Source organism: Drosophila obscura, unplaced genomic scaffold, assembly GCF_018151105.1.
Source record: "Drosophila obscura isolate BZ-5 IFL unplaced genomic scaffold, ASM1815110v1 contig_150, whole genome shotgun sequence".
Taxonomy (NCBI): domain Eukaryota; kingdom Metazoa; phylum Arthropoda; class Insecta; order Diptera; family Drosophilidae; genus Drosophila; species Drosophila obscura.
This window is the reverse complement of record NW_024542736.1, coordinates 8,678,347-8,696,052: the sequence shown is the minus strand read 5'-3', so window position 1 is coordinate 8,696,052 and position 17,706 is coordinate 8,678,347. Positions and strand designations below refer to the sequence as shown.

The 17,706-nt window shown below is 46.1% G+C and overlaps 6 protein-coding genes across 7 annotated transcripts; 2 read left to right on the top strand and 4 right to left on the bottom strand.

Moving 5' to 3' along the window:
- The first annotated feature begins 1,456 nt into the window (after positions 1–1,456).
- On the top strand, positions 1,457–7,594 carry LOC111080456 (tachykinin-like peptides receptor 86C). The gene is made up of 5 exons (XM_041596375.1): positions 1,457–2,157; positions 2,228–2,390; positions 2,486–2,666; positions 4,170–5,072; positions 6,525–7,594. Exons 1-5 carry the CDS (start codon positions 2,068–2,070, stop codon positions 7,462–7,464), a joined length of 2,277 nt encoding a protein of 758 aa, XP_041452309.1. The 5' UTR covers positions 1,457–2,067; the 3' UTR covers positions 7,465–7,594.
- A 1,059-nt stretch (positions 7,595–8,653) lies between these two features.
- On the bottom strand, positions 8,654–10,746 carry LOC111080470 (ras-related protein Rab-1A). Its single transcript, XM_022376105.2, has 5 exons — positions 10,459–10,746; positions 9,425–9,545; positions 9,308–9,355; positions 9,022–9,249; positions 8,654–8,932 (listed from the first exon to the last, which is right to left on the bottom strand). Exons 1-5 carry the CDS (start codon positions 10,479–10,481, stop codon positions 8,735–8,737), a joined length of 618 nt encoding a protein of 205 aa, XP_022231797.1. The 5' UTR covers positions 10,482–10,746; the 3' UTR covers positions 8,654–8,734.
- Positions 10,747–10,953: 207 nt separating this feature from the next.
- Positions 10,954–11,812, bottom strand: LOC111080471 (AP-2 complex subunit sigma). The gene is made up of 3 exons (XM_022376106.2): positions 11,670–11,812; positions 11,463–11,612; positions 10,954–11,382 (listed from the first exon to the last, which is right to left on the bottom strand). Exons 1-3 carry the CDS (start codon positions 11,670–11,672, stop codon positions 11,107–11,109), a joined length of 429 nt encoding a protein of 142 aa, XP_022231798.1. The 5' UTR covers positions 11,673–11,812; the 3' UTR covers positions 10,954–11,106.
- A 46-nt stretch (positions 11,813–11,858) lies between these two features.
- On the top strand, positions 11,859–12,865 carry LOC111080469 (isopentenyl-diphosphate Delta-isomerase 1). The gene is made up of 2 exons (XM_022376104.2): positions 11,859–12,250; positions 12,311–12,865. The coding sequence occupies exons 1-2, from the start codon at positions 11,948–11,950 to the stop codon at positions 12,764–12,766; spliced, it is 759 nt and encodes a 252-aa protein (XP_022231796.2). The 5' UTR covers positions 11,859–11,947; the 3' UTR covers positions 12,767–12,865.
- Positions 12,866–13,650: 785 nt separating this feature from the next.
- LOC111080468 (3'-5' ssDNA/RNA exonuclease TatD) lies at positions 13,651–15,297 on the bottom strand. Of its 2 annotated transcripts, none has more exons than XM_022376102.2 (4): positions 14,838–15,297; positions 14,189–14,537; positions 13,851–14,132; positions 13,651–13,797 (listed from the first exon to the last, which is right to left on the bottom strand). In XM_022376102.2, the coding sequence occupies exons 1-4, from the start codon at positions 15,031–15,033 to the stop codon at positions 13,659–13,661; spliced, it is 966 nt and encodes a 321-aa protein (XP_022231794.1). In that variant the 5' UTR covers positions 15,034–15,297; the 3' UTR covers positions 13,651–13,658. The 2 variants fall into 2 exon arrangements, with proteins under 2 accessions (XP_022231794.1, XP_022231795.1); XM_022376103.2 differs by lacking the exon at positions 14,838–15,297 and adding an exon at positions 14,641–14,743.
- A 1,284-nt stretch (positions 15,298–16,581) lies between these two features.
- LOC111080461 (farnesol dehydrogenase) lies at positions 16,582–17,526 on the bottom strand. The gene is made up of 2 exons (XM_022376087.2): positions 16,898–17,526; positions 16,582–16,833 (listed from the first exon to the last, which is right to left on the bottom strand). Exons 1-2 carry the CDS (start codon positions 17,468–17,470, stop codon positions 16,654–16,656), a joined length of 753 nt encoding a protein of 250 aa, XP_022231779.2. The 5' UTR covers positions 17,471–17,526; the 3' UTR covers positions 16,582–16,653.
- Positions 17,527–17,706: the final 180 nt, after the last annotated feature.

Below are 17,706 nucleotides of genomic sequence, written 5' to 3'. Positions count from 1 at the left end.
TCGACCGACTCAAAACTTTGAAAACAATTATGCCAAGCCAAATGGCCAATAGATACCCGACCCATCGCCCTGTTCGAGATGTGTTCCACTGCTGGCCAATTCAAACTAACGTCAGCATCGTTAAAGTCTCATTTTTAAGCCAAATGTGACACAAAACTGCCTTGTTATGTCACATTTGGGTACATTGAACCCCAGCCCGCACCCGGAAGTCCAACGAAAAGACAAACTCTGAACACACAGAGGTCCTGGCTGGACTGGACAGGGCAGCACAGGATAGCAAACAAAGTGCACAGCTTGCCCAGTGTCTGTGAGTCAGGAAGAGGACACGAAACAGGCACCCGCCAGGGAAATGCAAACAAAAAGTTGGGGGAGGAGAAGATCGGCTTCCCAACCCAGGGCCAAGTGGCAACCAGGCCAACATGGTCCTCGCATAATGAATTTATCAAATTAATCAAAATGGCGCTGTTCCCCGAACACACACACACACTCACACACCGGAAGCGGGTGTTTATATGCCACAAACTAGGTGGTGGGGGGTGTGGGATGGAAATGGCCCCATCCGACTGACTGACTGCCCCTGTAAATGTTTGCTGTGTCAGTCTGAGTGTGTTTGTACGAGCATAATATAATTAAGCGACTTGCGCGTCGCAGAAATGGGGATTTAATAAAGCCATTTGGCTGACGGGCAGCAGGATGGAGATGAGCAGCAGACGCCATCGTCCATCGCCATCTCCATAAGCCCTTGAGCAGCTTCTGGTGATAATCGCCGTATGTTGGTTGGGCGACAGTGGCTCGAGTAAAATTCCGAAAAGTGCGCGACAGATGATTGAGTTCAAATATGTTTACAAACAGAACAGAAATAATCCAAAGGATAGTTGCTTCAATTGAAAATCTGTATTCAATATTAAAGTTTGCTGATCTCAAGACAGTAAAACTCTCATTTATATTCATTTATTTATTAGAACTTGCAGTAGAGAACCCTGTTGACATTCAAAACCATGCCCATGCCACTGTCCAGTTCCGGACAACTGCGGCATGCGACAAGAGTCGGGAATCCGATGGTGGAGGGTGATGAGCTTGTTTATGGCGGATGCTAGGCTACCGGATGCTCTAATGTTATGTAAATGACAGCGCCTAATGAACTTTTCATTCATTATCGTTAGTTAGTTAGTTAGCCTGGTCAATGGCCGGTTATTTCCTGATTCTGTGCCGCACAAGGACAGGGCCTACCCACTGCGCGATACTTAAACACTAATCCCCTTGCCATTTTTACCACTTCAGGCGTGGCCGGACGACAACCGCAAAGCCCCTCTGATTGATTTGTTTAATGCTGCCGGATCCGGACAACAGAGACACCAGAGAGGTGGTGTATACAACGTATCTGGGTGGCCGTTGGACATCTTAATTTCATTAGCGCGTCTTTAAGTGCTCGCATAAACTTGCCAGAGGGGTGATTACAGCGGATTCGGTTTCGTTTCGGATTCGGAGCCAGATTCCTTCCGTCCCATTGCGTTCCGCTTCTACTTAATTGAACAGCGGGCGGTAGCGTCCTCACTCGAAGGATTCGCGTGCGATAATGTTGCGACTTTGGCCCATGTAATTCACATTACAAGACATACGCCCCCCCGACGCAGGACGACGACACCGACATTGCCATTGGTGAGGGGCAGCCACGGCGTCGCTGTGGCCAGTACCAGGAACGGGCAGCATCCACGGCTGACCAACATTGGCATAGGCTTGAGGATTTGTTGGCCGCTGTTGCTCCTGCTGCTCCTGCTGCTGCTACCCCAGACCAAGGCTCAAGATGTTGCAACAGCAACAGCATTCCCAACAGCAGCAAGCGAAGGCACTGCCGCAGCAACCACAGCCAGGAAGACGTCCCAGCAGGCTGGGCTATCCCGTGGCGCTAATAGTGGCAGCGATGGCGCATACAACGCAACTTATAGTATTCCAGCCCTCGGCTACGATTCTGCCCAGACCAGCCGCGGCCATAGTGATAATTCCAGCGCAGCAACATCCGATGCAGCGGCCGCGGCCGATGCCGATGCCGGTGAGGCTACTGAGCCGATGCTGCCACAGATTCCGCCGTATATACGCACAACCGCCATGTTCTTCTGCATAGTCATCATGCTGCTGGGAGTTGTGGGCAACGTGATGGTGAGTCCATCTACGTATATATGAAAATATATGCCTATATGCCACTCCCAACTTCCCATTTCTTTACCAGGTGCCCATTGTGATTGTGAAAACGAAGGATATGCGCAACTCCACAAACATTTTCCTCACCAATCTGAGCATCGCCGACCTGCTGGTGCTGCTCGTCTGCACGCCCACCGTACTCGTTGAGGTTAACACGCGCCCAGAGACCTGGGTACTTGGCCATGAGATGTGTAAGTGGCACACACTCGTACTCCTCCTGGAGGCTCTGTTTATTTTCCACAGCCTAATTAACTGCTCTCTTCTGCTTCTTGTGCTCCACTCACAGGCAAGGCCGTGCCGTTCGTTGAGCTGACGGTGGCCCATGCCAGCGTTCTGACCATCTTGGCCATCTCATTCGAACGCTATTACGCAATCTGTGAGCCATTAAAGGCCGGCTATGTCTGTACCAAGGGGCGTGCCATCCTCATCTGCGTCCTGGCCTGGGGCATTGCTGCGCTCTTTACGAGGTAAGCGTTCTGTTCGCTCTCCGGACAGTCTGGACAGTGCAATGAACTCCGTTCTGCTGTGTGTTCGTTTTTTTTTTTTTTGTGGCATATCTTAAAGTGAATTTAATTAAATATTAGCATTATAATTTATTTTCACAAATTTTATATTTAGTCGAAATATCTCATTGCATGCTTTATCTCTCTTTCTCTTTCCATTTCTTTCCATTTGGTGTTGGCATTCATATATATACATCTGTACTGGATTATCCTCCATTCTAGATCTAATCGTAGTTTATGGCTTATTTCCATTTATTCATTTTGGGCAGCCAAGCATTAAGTTCCTCGCTCATTAATTATAAGTGTCAATCGTCGTCATTTTTAATGATTTGTGTTTTGTTTCTATTTCTGTTTTCTCTTTTTGGATTTTCTTGGATTTTTTTTTGTCTTCATTCCTGGAAACTGGAATGTTTTCGGTGTTTGGTGTTTGGCCTTTTGTTTGCCATCCGCGTGTCCATTTACATGCTAAACATCGACTGTTGACCCACTCTCACTCTCTCTTTCCCTATCTATTTCACTTTCACTTTCTCCTTCTCGCTTTCACTCTCCTGCCGTGCCCATCCCATGCATCCTACTCATCATGGCTTTGGTTTGGTCATTGCGCTATTCTTTCTCATTTTTGGGGGCAGGCTCTCCAAGGAGGCTTTTGTCCCCAGTTTGGCGCGTCCGTTATCAGCTTCCTGTCATCTTTAATAAGCACCGATGTCCGCTATCATGGAATTTCATTTCATTGACACTTTATTATTGTATTTTCATGGCCACATTCCCAGTCACAGTCCTCAGTCCTCAGGACGGCTGGCGACCCTTTTTAATTTTGCAAATCTTGCCGCGTTCATAACAATGAAATAAACAGCACATTTTCCAGGCGAACACTGACCCCACCGCAGGGAGGTGGTCGTGGGTAGGGTCATGGCTCGTAGCATCGGGATCGGCCTGCCTCCAGGCGTCTGCCCATTAATTACGCCACCCAAGAAGCCGCCCCAAGGCCGAAGAGGAGGCGAGCAAACATTTTAAAACACATTCAAACCACAAGCACCACAAGACGTCTACAGTGACGCACGTCCAGCACGCTTGGATCAACCCAAGAAGTAGCCTGAACACTGCCTGTTGACTGTCATATCTGTCGTGTCTAGCCAAAATATTTAAAGCGTTTCAGATTACTTAAAGCTAACAGAATAGGCAGGACATGAGCATACGAAACTGGTTCTTAAATATAAAATAATGAATGTAGTAAATCAACTAAGGATCTTGGGATTAAGCATTTCAATTCTCCTCATCATCATCATATTCTATGGCACTGCGCTCTCTCCTCCTCCTCCTCCTCTCGCGCTCACTCTATCGCCCTCTCTCTTTCTTGTTCTTCAACATTTCACACCATTTCCATCCATTATCCGCCTCCCCATGACCCCGCCAGCCTGATTACGTTTCTTGTTTGCTTTTTCTCTCCCCCCTCCATTTTCCATGTAGCCCCATACTGTGGGTGGCCGAATACAAGTTGGCCGAGTATATTGATGGATCATCGGTGGCCGTTTGCCTCACGCAGGCCATCACCGATTGGACCATAGCCTTCTTTCTGATGACCATAACCGTGTTCTTCATAATGCCATTCCTCACCCTGGTCGTGCTGTACGGCATCATTGCCAAGAACCTCGTCTCCAATCAGAGCACCATGCTGCGCGCCCGCCCCACCAAGCCGGAGCTGAGCCTAAAGGCCCGCAAGCAGGTGGTCCTAATGCTCGGCGCCGTCGTTCTCTCCTTCTTCGTCTGCCTGCTGCCCTTCCGCGTGCTTACCCTCTGGATCATACTGAGCACGGACCAAACGCTCCACGAGATTGGCCTGGTGCGCTACTACAGCCTGCTCTACTTCTGTCGTGTGATGCTCTACCTCAACTCGGCCATGAATCCCATACTCTACAACCTCATGTCCACCAAGTTTCGCAGGGGCTTTGCCCGGCTATGCCACGATGCTGGCCGATTGCTGTTGAAATTCCTTACACTGGGACGGGGCAGCGACGGTGTCGGTGGCACTCGCGGACGCAGTGGCACCATCTCCACGGGCCTGGGCACCAACACGAACACCAACTCGTCCAATGCAACGGCAGCCACCAGCTCTAGCATTCTGTCACGCAGCTCCAATCGACGATGCAGCGAGGACATCAGCCGGACACGCCTTAAGATTGAGCTGCAGTTGCCATGCGGCAGTGATCTGGAAGCCATGGCCATGCTCAGCCATTCGGGGATGGGCGAACGGATGGCCAGGCGGGAGAGTGATAGCCATCTAATGGGCTTGAAGAATTCAAATCCCACTCCGCGGCGCCACAAGCCTCAAATCAGTTTCGACGAGGAGGCACTGGGTGGGCCAAAGGAAGCTGAAAATCTTGCCTGAGATGACCGGAACGAGGGGGGAAAGGCGTGAAAAATCGCTTGTAACCCGTTTACACATTCGCTTCACTTGACTGGAATGTGTCGAAGTCGGTTTGGCTCTGATCCTGGTCCTGGTCCCCGCCACGCCACGACTGCACAAATTGTATTTTGAACGCTTTTTGCAACCATAATCGATTCCATTCAACCGTTGACAGCCAGTCTTTGCCAGTCCTGCCAGTCGTCGTGCCTGCTCCTTGGACATTTCCGTACAAAAAACAATCAATTTTTCGGGCTATTAAACTCGAATGAATGTGCCAAAGATAAATAACAGCAACGACAGCCAAACAGCAGCACTACACACCACTACAACTACTGAACGGAGAAAGGGCACAGCTCAACGGGAGAATGGAACTGCGACCGGGGCCGTGGCCGTTGCCGGGGCTACCATTAAACGACGAACGCTTGGACGAAAGGCAAATGGCAAATGGCTTAATATGCGTTTGGGTACCCCATCAGGGCGACGGATAAACATGATTTAGGTGTATTGAAATAGTTTCCTTTCGCTGAGGCCGACTGCCAATCGACGGCCATGTTTAAGGCCATTCCAAAATGGCTGCCATTACACGGCCGTGCACGGGGCGGGACATGGAAAAAATAGCAGGAAAAAAACTGTTGCCTACTTTGCTGCGGCCCAAAATAAAATGTTCACACAATCCAAATGCAAACACAGTTGTATATACATGCATACACATGCACACATTCTTAAACCCATGCATAAATACGTAAATATTTATATATATATTATTTAAACAATACACACATACATATATACTCGGCTTATAAATATACAAAAACCCACACACACGCACGCATATACTTATAGCAAAAGTGACGAGTTTGTAAGTAAATAAATTTTGTATGACAACAACTCACTCAATGGGTCAAAGAAATGGCTTATTTTCAACATATCCCTGCCCTGCGGTAACCTCCCATCTATTGGGAAGACCTCCCTCCTGCCAGTAAGCAAAATAATGTAAATTATTGTTCAGGAAATCGGACAACTGCCAATCTTCTGTAAATATACATACATAGATACTTGTACATACGTAGCTTTGTAATTTGTTTTCGTAGCCTTAGAAGTATCAATATGACGTATGTAGATTTCCTGTAATTTTTCCTCTACAACACCACCAAAAGTAGTTAGAGCCCCTCGTCGCATGTGTAAGTATGACGGGTACGAGCAGACGTTGCCGTTTCCGTTCTGATTAAGTTGAGTGCTTCCTTTGAAAGTTTTCTAGTACTTAGTTCCAGCTGCCGTTGAGTAGTTTTTAAATATTTGTTTGTTTCCCTCTTGGAGCGCCGTTAAAACTTTGCAGACAACATCAGCAATAATAAGAACAATACCATTCATATTCACCCCGATATAAATAAATATATACATATGTATGATTTTTGCAGTCCCATCATCGCCATTTCCAGCTACAGCGTAGAGCCCTATGGAGACGGAACGGACGCTCCAGTCTGCACCACAGCGGCCGATGGCTTCTGGACGATCTTCTATTTTGTGGGCAGCATTACGGTGTTTTTCTTTCTACCTTTCGGCATACTGGTCCTGCTGTACGCGGCCATTGCCTACAAGCTGCTGCGGCCAAACAATGCCTTCCATAGGCCCACCTCGCCGCAGCCGCAGCCGGGGACGGGCACCACAGCACTCAGCACCAAAGGCAACAGCCATCAGCAGAGCAATGGCATGAGGAAGCACCGCAAGCAGGTGATTTTTATGCTGGTGGCGGTCGTCTCCAGTTTCTTTGTGTGTCTGCTGCCCTTCCGAGCATTCACGCTGTGGGTGATCATGGCCAGCGCCGAGGATGTGGAGCGCCTGGGCATCGCAGGCTACTACAATCTGCTGTACTTTTCGCGCTTCATGCTATATCTCAACTCGGCCATGAATCCCATTCTCTACAACCTGATGTCGTCCAAGTTCCGGGGCGGCTTTTGGCGGCTGCTGCTCACGTGCCTGGGTCAGAGGCCGAGCCATCATCATCATCGCCATCATCACCACCATCAGCGGCAGCATGCGACGGCAGGCGGCAGCATGCGAAACACTTCACGACGACAAGCCAATGATGCTGACGAGGGAGCCACTTTGGCCGGCGGCGCCAGTACCCGTCCGGCTCACCGTACGCTGCGTCGCGAGGCCACATTTCTGATCAACTCCATATCCACCTCTTCGGGCACGGAGCGCACAACCTCGTCCTCTGCCTGGCGAAGCAATAGTCTGTCCATTTCCGGACTGGGCGAGCGCGAACGAGGCATCCTGGGTGCCGCCATCATTGGAACAACCGCGGCCACGGTAACAGCCGCTTGTCTGCAGGAGCGTCGAACCAGCAAAACCTGAAAACATCCCTCCCATTGAATTGTACGAGTATTTTAGTTGAATTCCAACAGCAAATAGTCATAGTATTTAGAAGAAATTTCGTTGTTAAGACTGAAGTACCTCAGATGAAGTCAATAAACGCTAGAGAATGTTTTTGAAACCATGAGTTATTTTTTTTTTCGTGTGTACTCGCATGCTTAGTTCCGGCCTTCACTTTGACCCCACAGCTAATGTTGGGGAATAAAACAAAACCTTTTATAGGCATCGGTACAGATTTTATTGTATTCAAGCGAAATAAAAAATCAAATTCGGGCGAAAGTGAAAGCCGAAACTGTATGGTGTGTATGTGTGTGTGTATGTACGAGTATGTAATGTTGTGTGTGCCTTGTTCCCAAACCTTTTTAATATTTTACGCTCACGCAATTTTTATTAAACTTCATCGTTATATCGTCATTATTATTACACTAATTATGTGCCTACACAAATCCATCGCGTCACTCGAAAATACAAATACACACAATTTGTTTTTGTTAATGCTAAAAGTGTTCGTTTTGATTTACATAAAATTTTGAATATGACAGAGACAAGTGGCGAGCGAGCACCAGAGATAAATATGTTTCAAACTCACACACACACACCCACACTCGCACACATATGCATATACATAGTACATAGTTATGGGTAGGAGGAGACCCGGTGTACAAGTGTAAGTGTGGCTCTCGTTTGCCAGCTCCTCGCATATGCGGCCCTGCTTACATTCAACGCGGATCGGATCATCCATGTATCATGTGTATGGTGGTGGAGTGAAGTAATTTAAGTTAGTATCTTTTCGCGCTGCTGTGATAAGTAACTCTCTTACGTTAGGTTAGATTTAGATTAAGTTAATTGCTAAACCGTTTTGCCTTGCACTACTTATGTATGAACAGAACGGTTGGAACAGAAATCAGAAAGACGGTTAGTATCAGCATCTTGCCATGTGAATGGGCTGTGTTGGGGATGTTTTGGAATTTTGTTGGCTACATACCTATTACATATATTTGCTTAAAGTGTGTGTACTCTCGCGTCCACGGATCGGAATCATACAAACGCATCTACTCAATCAATATGCTCAAACGCATCCTCATATCATTATTGCTATTACAGAATCTGATATTATAATTATGGTTTTGTTATTACGCTTTCGATTTTCCTTTTATTATTGTTGTTGTTGTTGTGTGTTTTCCGTTTTAATTTATTATATTTAAATTTTGTTTAATTGTATAATAAAATAATGATTCACAATCAGAGTTATTCAGCAGCAACCAGAATTGGGTTTTTCCACTGGACGTCCTTGATCGATTTTCACTTTGCTAGCGTTGTCGGTGGCACTGGATGGCGGCCCGACGCGATTCTTGATCTCAGCCGCCATCGTCATGAAGGCCTGCTCCACGTTGGTGGCGCTCTTGGCCGAAGTTTCAAGAAATGGAATGCCTAACTGAGCTGCATACTCCTACAGTTTCCCAAAATTCAGTTTAAAAAAAATAAATAATAAAATGAGATAAGATAAATGGACTTTTTACTCTCTCGTATAATACGCACCGCGGCTGTGGTATGATCAACAACTTTTTTGGTGGTCAAATCGCTCTTGTTGCCCACCAGCAGCTTGTTGACATTCTCGCAAGCATATCGTTCGATTTCCTCGAGCCATTGCTTCACATTGTTAAAGGACTCCTGATCCGTGCAGTCATAGACAACAATGATACCATGTGCGCCACGGTAGTATGAAGAAGTGATGGTACGGAAGCGCTCCTGACCAGCAGTATCCCACTGTAAAGAGTTGCAAGAGTTTAGCTCTAGTTTCAATTGAACTAACAAACGTGCTTACGATTTGCAGTTTAATGGTCTTTCCGTCCAGCTCTATGGTTCTAATTTTCTGCAAGATAAAAGGTTTTATTAGTCACACGCAAGGTCTTTTTTTTGGTTGTTTCGATAAAACACTTACAAAATCTACACCGATTGTGCTGATATAGCTTTCTGTATATGTGTCATCGGCAAATCGCAGCAGCAGACAGGACTTTCCAACGCCGGAATCGCCAATCAGCAACAGTTTGAAGAGATAATCGCTGTAAGAAGAAAAAATATGATAAGTCGGAATATTCATGAGGGAGGTACACAAAACGTCACATTGTACATATACTAAGTCTGCGTTATCTTATCGATGTGGGGTATCCAACATCAACCCCCAATTGAAAACCGAACGAGCATTTTGATAATGGCTAAACATCCATCTCGTAACTGTTGCGATACAGTGAAAGGGCCAGAGATTCCATAGCTCAGGAAATTTCTCAAGTTCAATTGTTTTCAAGTAGGAGCGCAGCAAGGCAATTAAAGCCAAATAAAAGAGGTTTTGATTACGTAGCACCAGGGAGCGAGAGAGAGGGAGAGAGAGAGTGAGAGCAACACTACAAAAGCTGTCAAACAACAACAAAGCGTACGCGAGAGGGGTAGGAGACTCTCTCTCTCTCTACGCAGGTGACTCATACGCCCCACGAATCGCCAGTCAGCCCGCCATCCAGTCCAGTCCAGTAACTGAGCTCCGGACAGTGCTTGGAATGGAATGGATGTGCTGGCCGAATCTGAAGCTGAGAAGCGACTAGAAGCAAAAACAATCAACAATATTTTCTCTGTGGCGTACAAAGTTTGCCATCAGAGTGCGCTCGTATGGGTGCATAAATATATATGTTCATGTGATGTGTGCACATCCCTTTCTGGTTTTAGGGCTGCTTTTAGTTTCTATTAAAATCGAGTGCTTTTGGAGTTGCCAACAACAGGGCCAGGCCAGCGCTAAACAATGCTAGAAAAAAGGGAGTGGGCTGGGCTGGGCTGGGATGTGAGACGTAGCAAAAATGACGTCGCAGAAAAAAAAAATGATGAAAGCAACGATTATCGAACGCGAGTGTGTAAAAATGTTTCAATCAAAAACAAGTCAATGGTCTCCACTGCACTGGTGCGCAGTTTGTGCATGTGACAACTTACTATTCGGGATTCACAGATGACATTTTGGGACTTTTTCACAAGAATTTATATTTGCCACGAACAAATATTCGATACGATTTCTGCCTTTGCCTGGCTGCTTTGCGTTGACTGTTTCTTCGACTTGCGCGGTCTGATTACTTCAAATGTATCACTAAATTACGCGCACTGCTCTTGCACTATTGCTATTGTGTGTTTTGTAACTGGTTATTGTGTTTATTGCAACGAATTTATAGGAAATCGAGTTTATTTCCACAAATTCGATGGCCGAGAACGAGAACAATGGCGACTGAAAAAATGACGAAGTGGCATCAGACTCCAGTGTTGGGAAAAGCGTCAGAGCCAGGGCTGCACAGAAAATAGGAATTCCCTTCCAACACAGAGGTGTGTGGGCGGATACCGTTTATCTGACCCGACCCAACGACCCCCCGATAACAATCGAATCGACTGGCTTGCATATAATTTCTTAGAATGCATTATTTGATTCTAAACACGGTATTTAACATTTGAGAGTTTTGTTTGCATAGAGAACACATTACAGATAATAATAATACATACATAATAGTATATGAAAGAAGATTCGATAAGCGGGTATAACGCCTACCCACACGGGGGGTTATGGGAATGCATCGTTCTAATGGAGATGGCTATCTATTCCAAAGAGTTTAATGTTAGCAGCTGTTTGAGCACTTTCGTCTGTGAAGTTTCCCGGATCTCGCCGGCCAAAAACATCTCATCCACCACACTGTAGACCTTGTAGAAGTTGAAGACGAGGTCCAGCTCGCACACATTATGGAAGTATTCGTTCAGCACTTCCACAAAGTTGTGGATAGCTTCCAGATAGCACAAATTGTTGTCATTGACGTCCACGCAAATGCAGAAATATAAGCCCGCATATCGTCTATAGACAATTTTGAAATTACGAAACTGTGGAGTGGGTAAATGGTTAGATTAGGCTTCGACACTGCATGTGGACGCCCCCATTTGCATCCTATCCTGGCCCTTACCTCTACGAAGTTGGTGTGCTTGGCATCCCGCACAGTGACCACGGCGTGGACCTCCTCAATCAGTTTTTGTTTTTCGTCGTCATCAAAGTTCATATACCATTTCGCCAGGCGAGTCTTACCAGCACGGTTTTGTATGAGTATAAAGCGTATCTGGGGGAGTACAAACAGTGCAATACAGCGCGAAGATAAGGAATCAGATGGTTTTACCATTTTTAAGGGCCCTGCGGTGGTAATTACTAGAGTAATTACTTTGGTATTTACAATTTAAATTTTCAGCGACGGAAGCGAAAAACTGATTATGAGCAAATTGTGTATCACTATTTCCAGGGCTACGACGTGAAGCAAAACAGCTGTTTTCCGAGCACCAGTGTGGCAAAATGAGCACATTCTGGTTGCGCCAGTTGGCAGCACCGCTCGCCCAGTATTACGAAGTTTCACTTTTTATATTTGTTTTGTCACATTTTGAAGCTAGTCAATCCCCAAAAATGTTGGCATCGCGCTTGAATCTCCTAACTGCACGCTTTCAGCTGCTGCGCAGGTGCTGCACCACTCCAGGTCGCCAACAGAAGGAGGCGCCCGTTGAAGTGCACGATCCTTTGCAGGCAAGCGCCTTAAAGGAGCAATGTATTGTTGTGGACGAAAATGACAGAGCCATAGGCGCAGCATCCAAGGCAGACTGCCATAGGGTGCATCCACAGACGAGGGACGTCAAGCTGCATCGCGCGTTTAGCGTATTTCTCTTCAATGCCAAAGGCGAAATGCTGGTACAAAGACGTTCTGTTCACAAGGTGAGTTAGCAGCGGAAATACGCCTGAAACCATTAAACTTGAATCGTTGGCCAAGTGCAGATCACCTTTCCCAATACATATACCAACGCGTGCTGCAGCCACCCGCTTTATGAGATAGAACAGGAGCGACAGGAGTCGAACGCCCTAGGAATCCGACTGGCTGCCCAGCGGCGCCTGAACTACGAGCTAGGCATACCAACAGATGAAATCCGGCCGGAGGACTTTCACTATCTCACGCGCATCCACTACGCCGATCCGGGAAATAATGTTTGGGGCGAGCATGAAATCGACTACATTCTATTCCTGCAAAAGGATGTAACGCTGTGTCCCAACAGCAACGAGGTCAGCGAAGTGCGCTTCTTGAGACGCGACGAGATTGACGATGCCGTCTCGAATTTCAGCGCCCCATTGACCCCCTGGTTTTCCCTAATATTGCGTCACCGCCTCAAACAATGGTGGGACAATTTGAATGGGTTGAAACAGTTCGAGGATTTGAAAAACATACAACGCTTTTAAATATGCACACACACACACGTCGACCCAACGATGCGCTGTGTGCTGTGCTGACGAACCAAATATACTATTATGACCAATGATCGTTTGTTTGATTTTCAAATTCGCTTTATTCAAATGGAAAATAGTGTGTGTGTGAGTGTGTGCGGACAATGGGCACAAAAGCGGATTTTTATGCAACCTCCGTGAGTTGATCAGTCCAGTACAACTTTGTTTCTTTTGTATATGTAAATATAACAAAATATAGGCATAGGATATTGAATATGCTTTAGCTCTTAAAATGATCACATTACGTTTCCCATAATCATCATCATCATATCGCATACTAGTAGGGGCGAACCTCGGGAGGTCCACAATAAACAACAAGAATAAATATGTACAAAAAAAAGAGGACTACAAACTAACAAGACACAAAGAACTATAAATATGAATCTTAAATCTAAGCACAGATTGAAACAGAGACAAGCTGCAGCATTTAACATTATCGCTTTCGAAAGCTACATACATATATCTGTAGTTCGAAGCGCGCGCTTCGAAGCGTGAAACGTCGACGGATCGCAAATTGATTTGCTCCCAAGGGTCCAACGCGTTCACTTGGCACCTACCTTGGCACCGTTTTCTCGGGGTATTCAAGTAAATAAAGCATCTGCTTAGGAAATTCCAACAACTTAAATCTATACTTTTGCAAATTTCGATCGCCAATTTGCACCAGTATGAGTATGAGTATGGTATACGTATACGTAGTTCTCGCATGCAATGGGTTGGGGTTCGTAGTTGTGTGGGTGTGTATCGTTATGTGTATGTATATCAAGACGATCGGATCATCATGAATTCGATTAGTGGTTAAGGCACATAAATGAGTCTATCGTGAATCTCAGGCTCGCACGCACCCTTTTTAGGACAAACCGAAAAGCTTCAGGGCATTGAAGGCAGTGGCCAAGGCCACCTCATCGGGCGTTTTCTTCATGAATGCGGCAATCATTTCCACAATTGCTGGCAGACTGCATGGCTCGTTTCGTTGGAAGGTACAATATCTGCAAAAGAATTTCCATATATATAATATAATCAGAGGAATCATTCCCATTACCTGTGTAAGTACAGCAAAGAGCGTTCCGTGATGGCAGTCTTGACATGTTGCGGTAGCTTGGAAGCCCTGGTGTTTGGATACATGAACGGAGCATCCGTTTCAACTAGCAATCGATCTAAAGGCAGTGTGCCATTGTCCAGCAGTCTGCGAACACCCGTGTCTGATTTGTCCTTGCACAAGTAGCCGGTCAAACTGATGTAGAACCTCCGGTCCAAGTATTTTAGCGCCTCCTCGGCTGTGCCCATAAAACCTCTGATAATCACGGGCGGTAGATTCTCGAATCTGCAGTGGGATAGATTAGAAACGTTTGTTGTGGCTGGCTTTATTTTGGGGCATACTTGTCGAGTATTTCGAGTAGATCATTCTGAGCCGACCGCTCATGGATTAGCAGAGGTTTATTGAGGCGTATGGCCAAGTGCAATTGCTTGGCGAAGATCTGTTTCTGGGCATCTGGTTCGGAGAAGTCGCGCTGGTAGTCCAGGCCGCAAGGACCCACCGCGACGCACTCCTGTGCCTGGGCGATGTGCTCCAAGTCGAACCATGTGGACGGCTCCTCCACAATGGACTTTGAGTCGTGTGGGTGAATGCCAGCAGTCGAGTAGATAATGTCGGGATAAATGCGCGAAAGGCGCAGCGCTTCCTTGCTCGATTTGACCGAAGTGCCGTGTACCATTAGTTTCTGAACACCTGCAAAACAGACACACACAAAAGAGACCAAAGAGAAAGTTAGCCATGCCATCGAAAATGCAGTGGTGCACGGGTTGCACTTGCCTACGGCTATGCCACATACCTCTACTCTCACACACGCACACAGCCACGAGCTGTGCACACATGTTGCTTATCACTTGACCTTCTTGCCACTCTCTCAGTGCGTGTGACTGACCAGAAAAGACCTCGCCCAAAAACAAAGACAATTCCCCCCCACCCAGGCTTAGTCTTGTTCTTCTCTAGCTCTTCTTCAATTGACATACCCATACTAGTACTAACCTGCGTCTCTTGCTCTTTGGACAACGGAATCCAGATCACGGCTATACTTTTTGTTGGTCAAATTAGCCCCCACATCGATGACAATTAGGTTCTCGAAGCAGTGCTTCATGCTGTCATCCATGTCCAGTTGCTCCTCCAGCAGTGGGGCTGGAGTTGCGGCCACTTCGGGGGCTATTTGTTGCTGTTGTTGTTCCATAATTTCAATATTTGGACCGAAATAGCTAATGACGCAGAGCAGACGACTGTTTGTTGTCTGTGTGCGTGTGTAATTCAATTAGCTTCGTTAGCACACAAGGAAACGCGACGGTAATGACAACCGTAAAGTATGTATATATGGAGAATTTCGTTGCAATTTCGAAGAGTATTCCAATTAATTAGTTAACGGCTTGAAACAGATAATAATTTATAAAAACAAATCCCGACACGACTACGACTGCTGGCTGGTGTGACCTGACCCTCAGAAATATACTGAAATATACGTTCTATATTTAAAAATATACCGTAAAAATACAGAGGAGTGTCATAATATTTGAATAAAATATTGAGCGATCTAGACAAATAATACAAGATATGCATGATATGAATGTATATTGGGAAAAGTAAAGTATAATTTCAGTTATTGGAGTTACATCAACGCTGTGTTCAAGTGTCTCGTAGGGGATAGTATGCCGGAAAGGTGCTCCGCAAATTTGGGCGGCCGCCGCGCTTGGGGGGGCGCCGGGCCGGGGGGGGGGGGGGGGGGGGCGCCCGGGGCCGAATTTCAAAAATGTTCTTACTATAATTTTGCATATCGTTTAATTTAAGAACCCGCAAGTTCGTCATTGCTCGACAGCAATCCGCAAAGTTCTCACCATCGAAATCAACAAAGACAAAAATTTCCAGAGATTCCAGTTGATCGAAAACATGCAATCCTTTCCCACTATATGTATGAGCAAACAACTTCAGTTTCCTTAGAGACGGGGGCTTGAGATTGCAAACAAAATTCATAAATATCCTATCTTTTTCTGCACACCACAAATGAACGTCCAAAGAGTTGAGCTTTTTCAATCCGTTTAAATCGTCCCTTCCGCGCCTGCTCGGAATGAAACTTAATTTCAAATTATGGAGGTTCGAGCAGTAGCTCCGCAAGAGCCGTAGATGCTGATCGATTTTCGAAGTGTGAGGATTTTTAGCTTCATAGCTAAAAAGATGCTCACCAACGATCTGCAACAGTTGCTTCAGATCTTTGTAGCCAAGACGATCCGTGAGCGACTTATCTATATGTTTGTACCGATGGCTTGCGTATCTTTTAAATATCTCTCTAATCCACAGGTTTGAAGAAGCGAGCCTAAGCTGGTCCTTTAGTTCCAGATATTCCATTATGACTCTCCAGCAATCTTCGTTTAAATGGAGAGCAGTTGCTCGAGACGTTCCTACTTTGGCTTCATCTTCATTGCCAGCGCCAGAAGCTGTCTTCCCATCAGCTTTTCTTTTTCTATTTTTCGCGGAAAAAGCTTCTGTCACATTACCACCGGAAGCGTATCGATAGGGAATATACGTAAGTGGGATGTAAGTGGAATGTAAGGACATCATGCGATGAAAACCCCGATGTTGCGTAGGGAGAAAATCTCCTACCAAAAAGATAGAAAATCCCCACGAAAAATAGAAGAAATCCCCTGGAGGAACACAAGCCACTATCGATAACATAGATGGTTTTGCAACCCTAGATGGCGCGAATGCTATCGACTTGGAGGATTTAAAAAGTTGTAATCAAGCGATTGCAGGGGTATTTTAATTGTAGAAAAGAATATATTAATCTTGGAAAACGATAAACATCTTAAAAACGTTCACCCACTGGCTTAATGGTGAGCTCATGAATCTGCACATTGGGCGGTGTTTGGATGCAATAGGTGACTGCATCGGCTACATCCTCCGCTCGCAGCATTGGCATGGAGTTGGTCAGCTCGGCGGAATTCTTGTCGAAGATTTCGGTGTCCACAACGCCAGGACTGATGCTCTGGAGATCGTAATGAAGGTAACAGTTAATGGTAACGTTCGGAACAAAGAACAACAATACTCACAGTAATCTTTGTCTTGGTTGATTTATTGATGAACTCTTGGCGCAGGACTTCGGCTAACGCGGTTATAGCATGCTTTGAAGGGGCATACATATTGAATTGAACCCCATCCACCATTGGCACAATATGCCCGGCCAGGCTATTTATGAGCACCACATGCCCATCGTTCACTTTTCTACGCTGAAGCGAAAGAAACGCTTCGCGTGTACACCAGGAAACGCCCAGCAAGTTTGTATCCAAAATAGCGCGAAGAGCGTCCGAGTTGCCCTCATCGGTGATGTTGGTCCGTCGTACTATGCCGGCATTGTTTATCAGTACGTCGGCCCCGCCCAAAGTCTGCTCGATCCAAACAAAGGCATCAATTACCTGCTGCTCCACACTGACATCGCACTTCCGGCCATGGAAACGAGCCCCTTGATCGACGGGCAGAGAAGACTTTACTTCCTGCAGTCGATGCTCCCGTCGCGCCAATCCCACGACGATCATTCCTTTGGAGACCAGATCTTTGCAGCATGCTGCCCCGATCCCGGAACTGGCACCAGTGACAACGGCAACGCGATTTAGCCAGCGGTCCATCTTGTTTCTTGGATATTATTTGGTTGTCTTAAGCCCAGTGCTTATAGACATTTGTTTATACCCTAAAAATGGACATAGTGGCATAGTATTTTACTGAAATACCGAACTATGATCAGCTGATGCAACGAAAGTCGAAATAATGTCTAACGAGATTCTGGTTTATTTATTATATTTATTTATTTGTATTATTTCTGCTAACATGTATGTTTCTTTGGTGTTGTTTGTACGGCGATAAA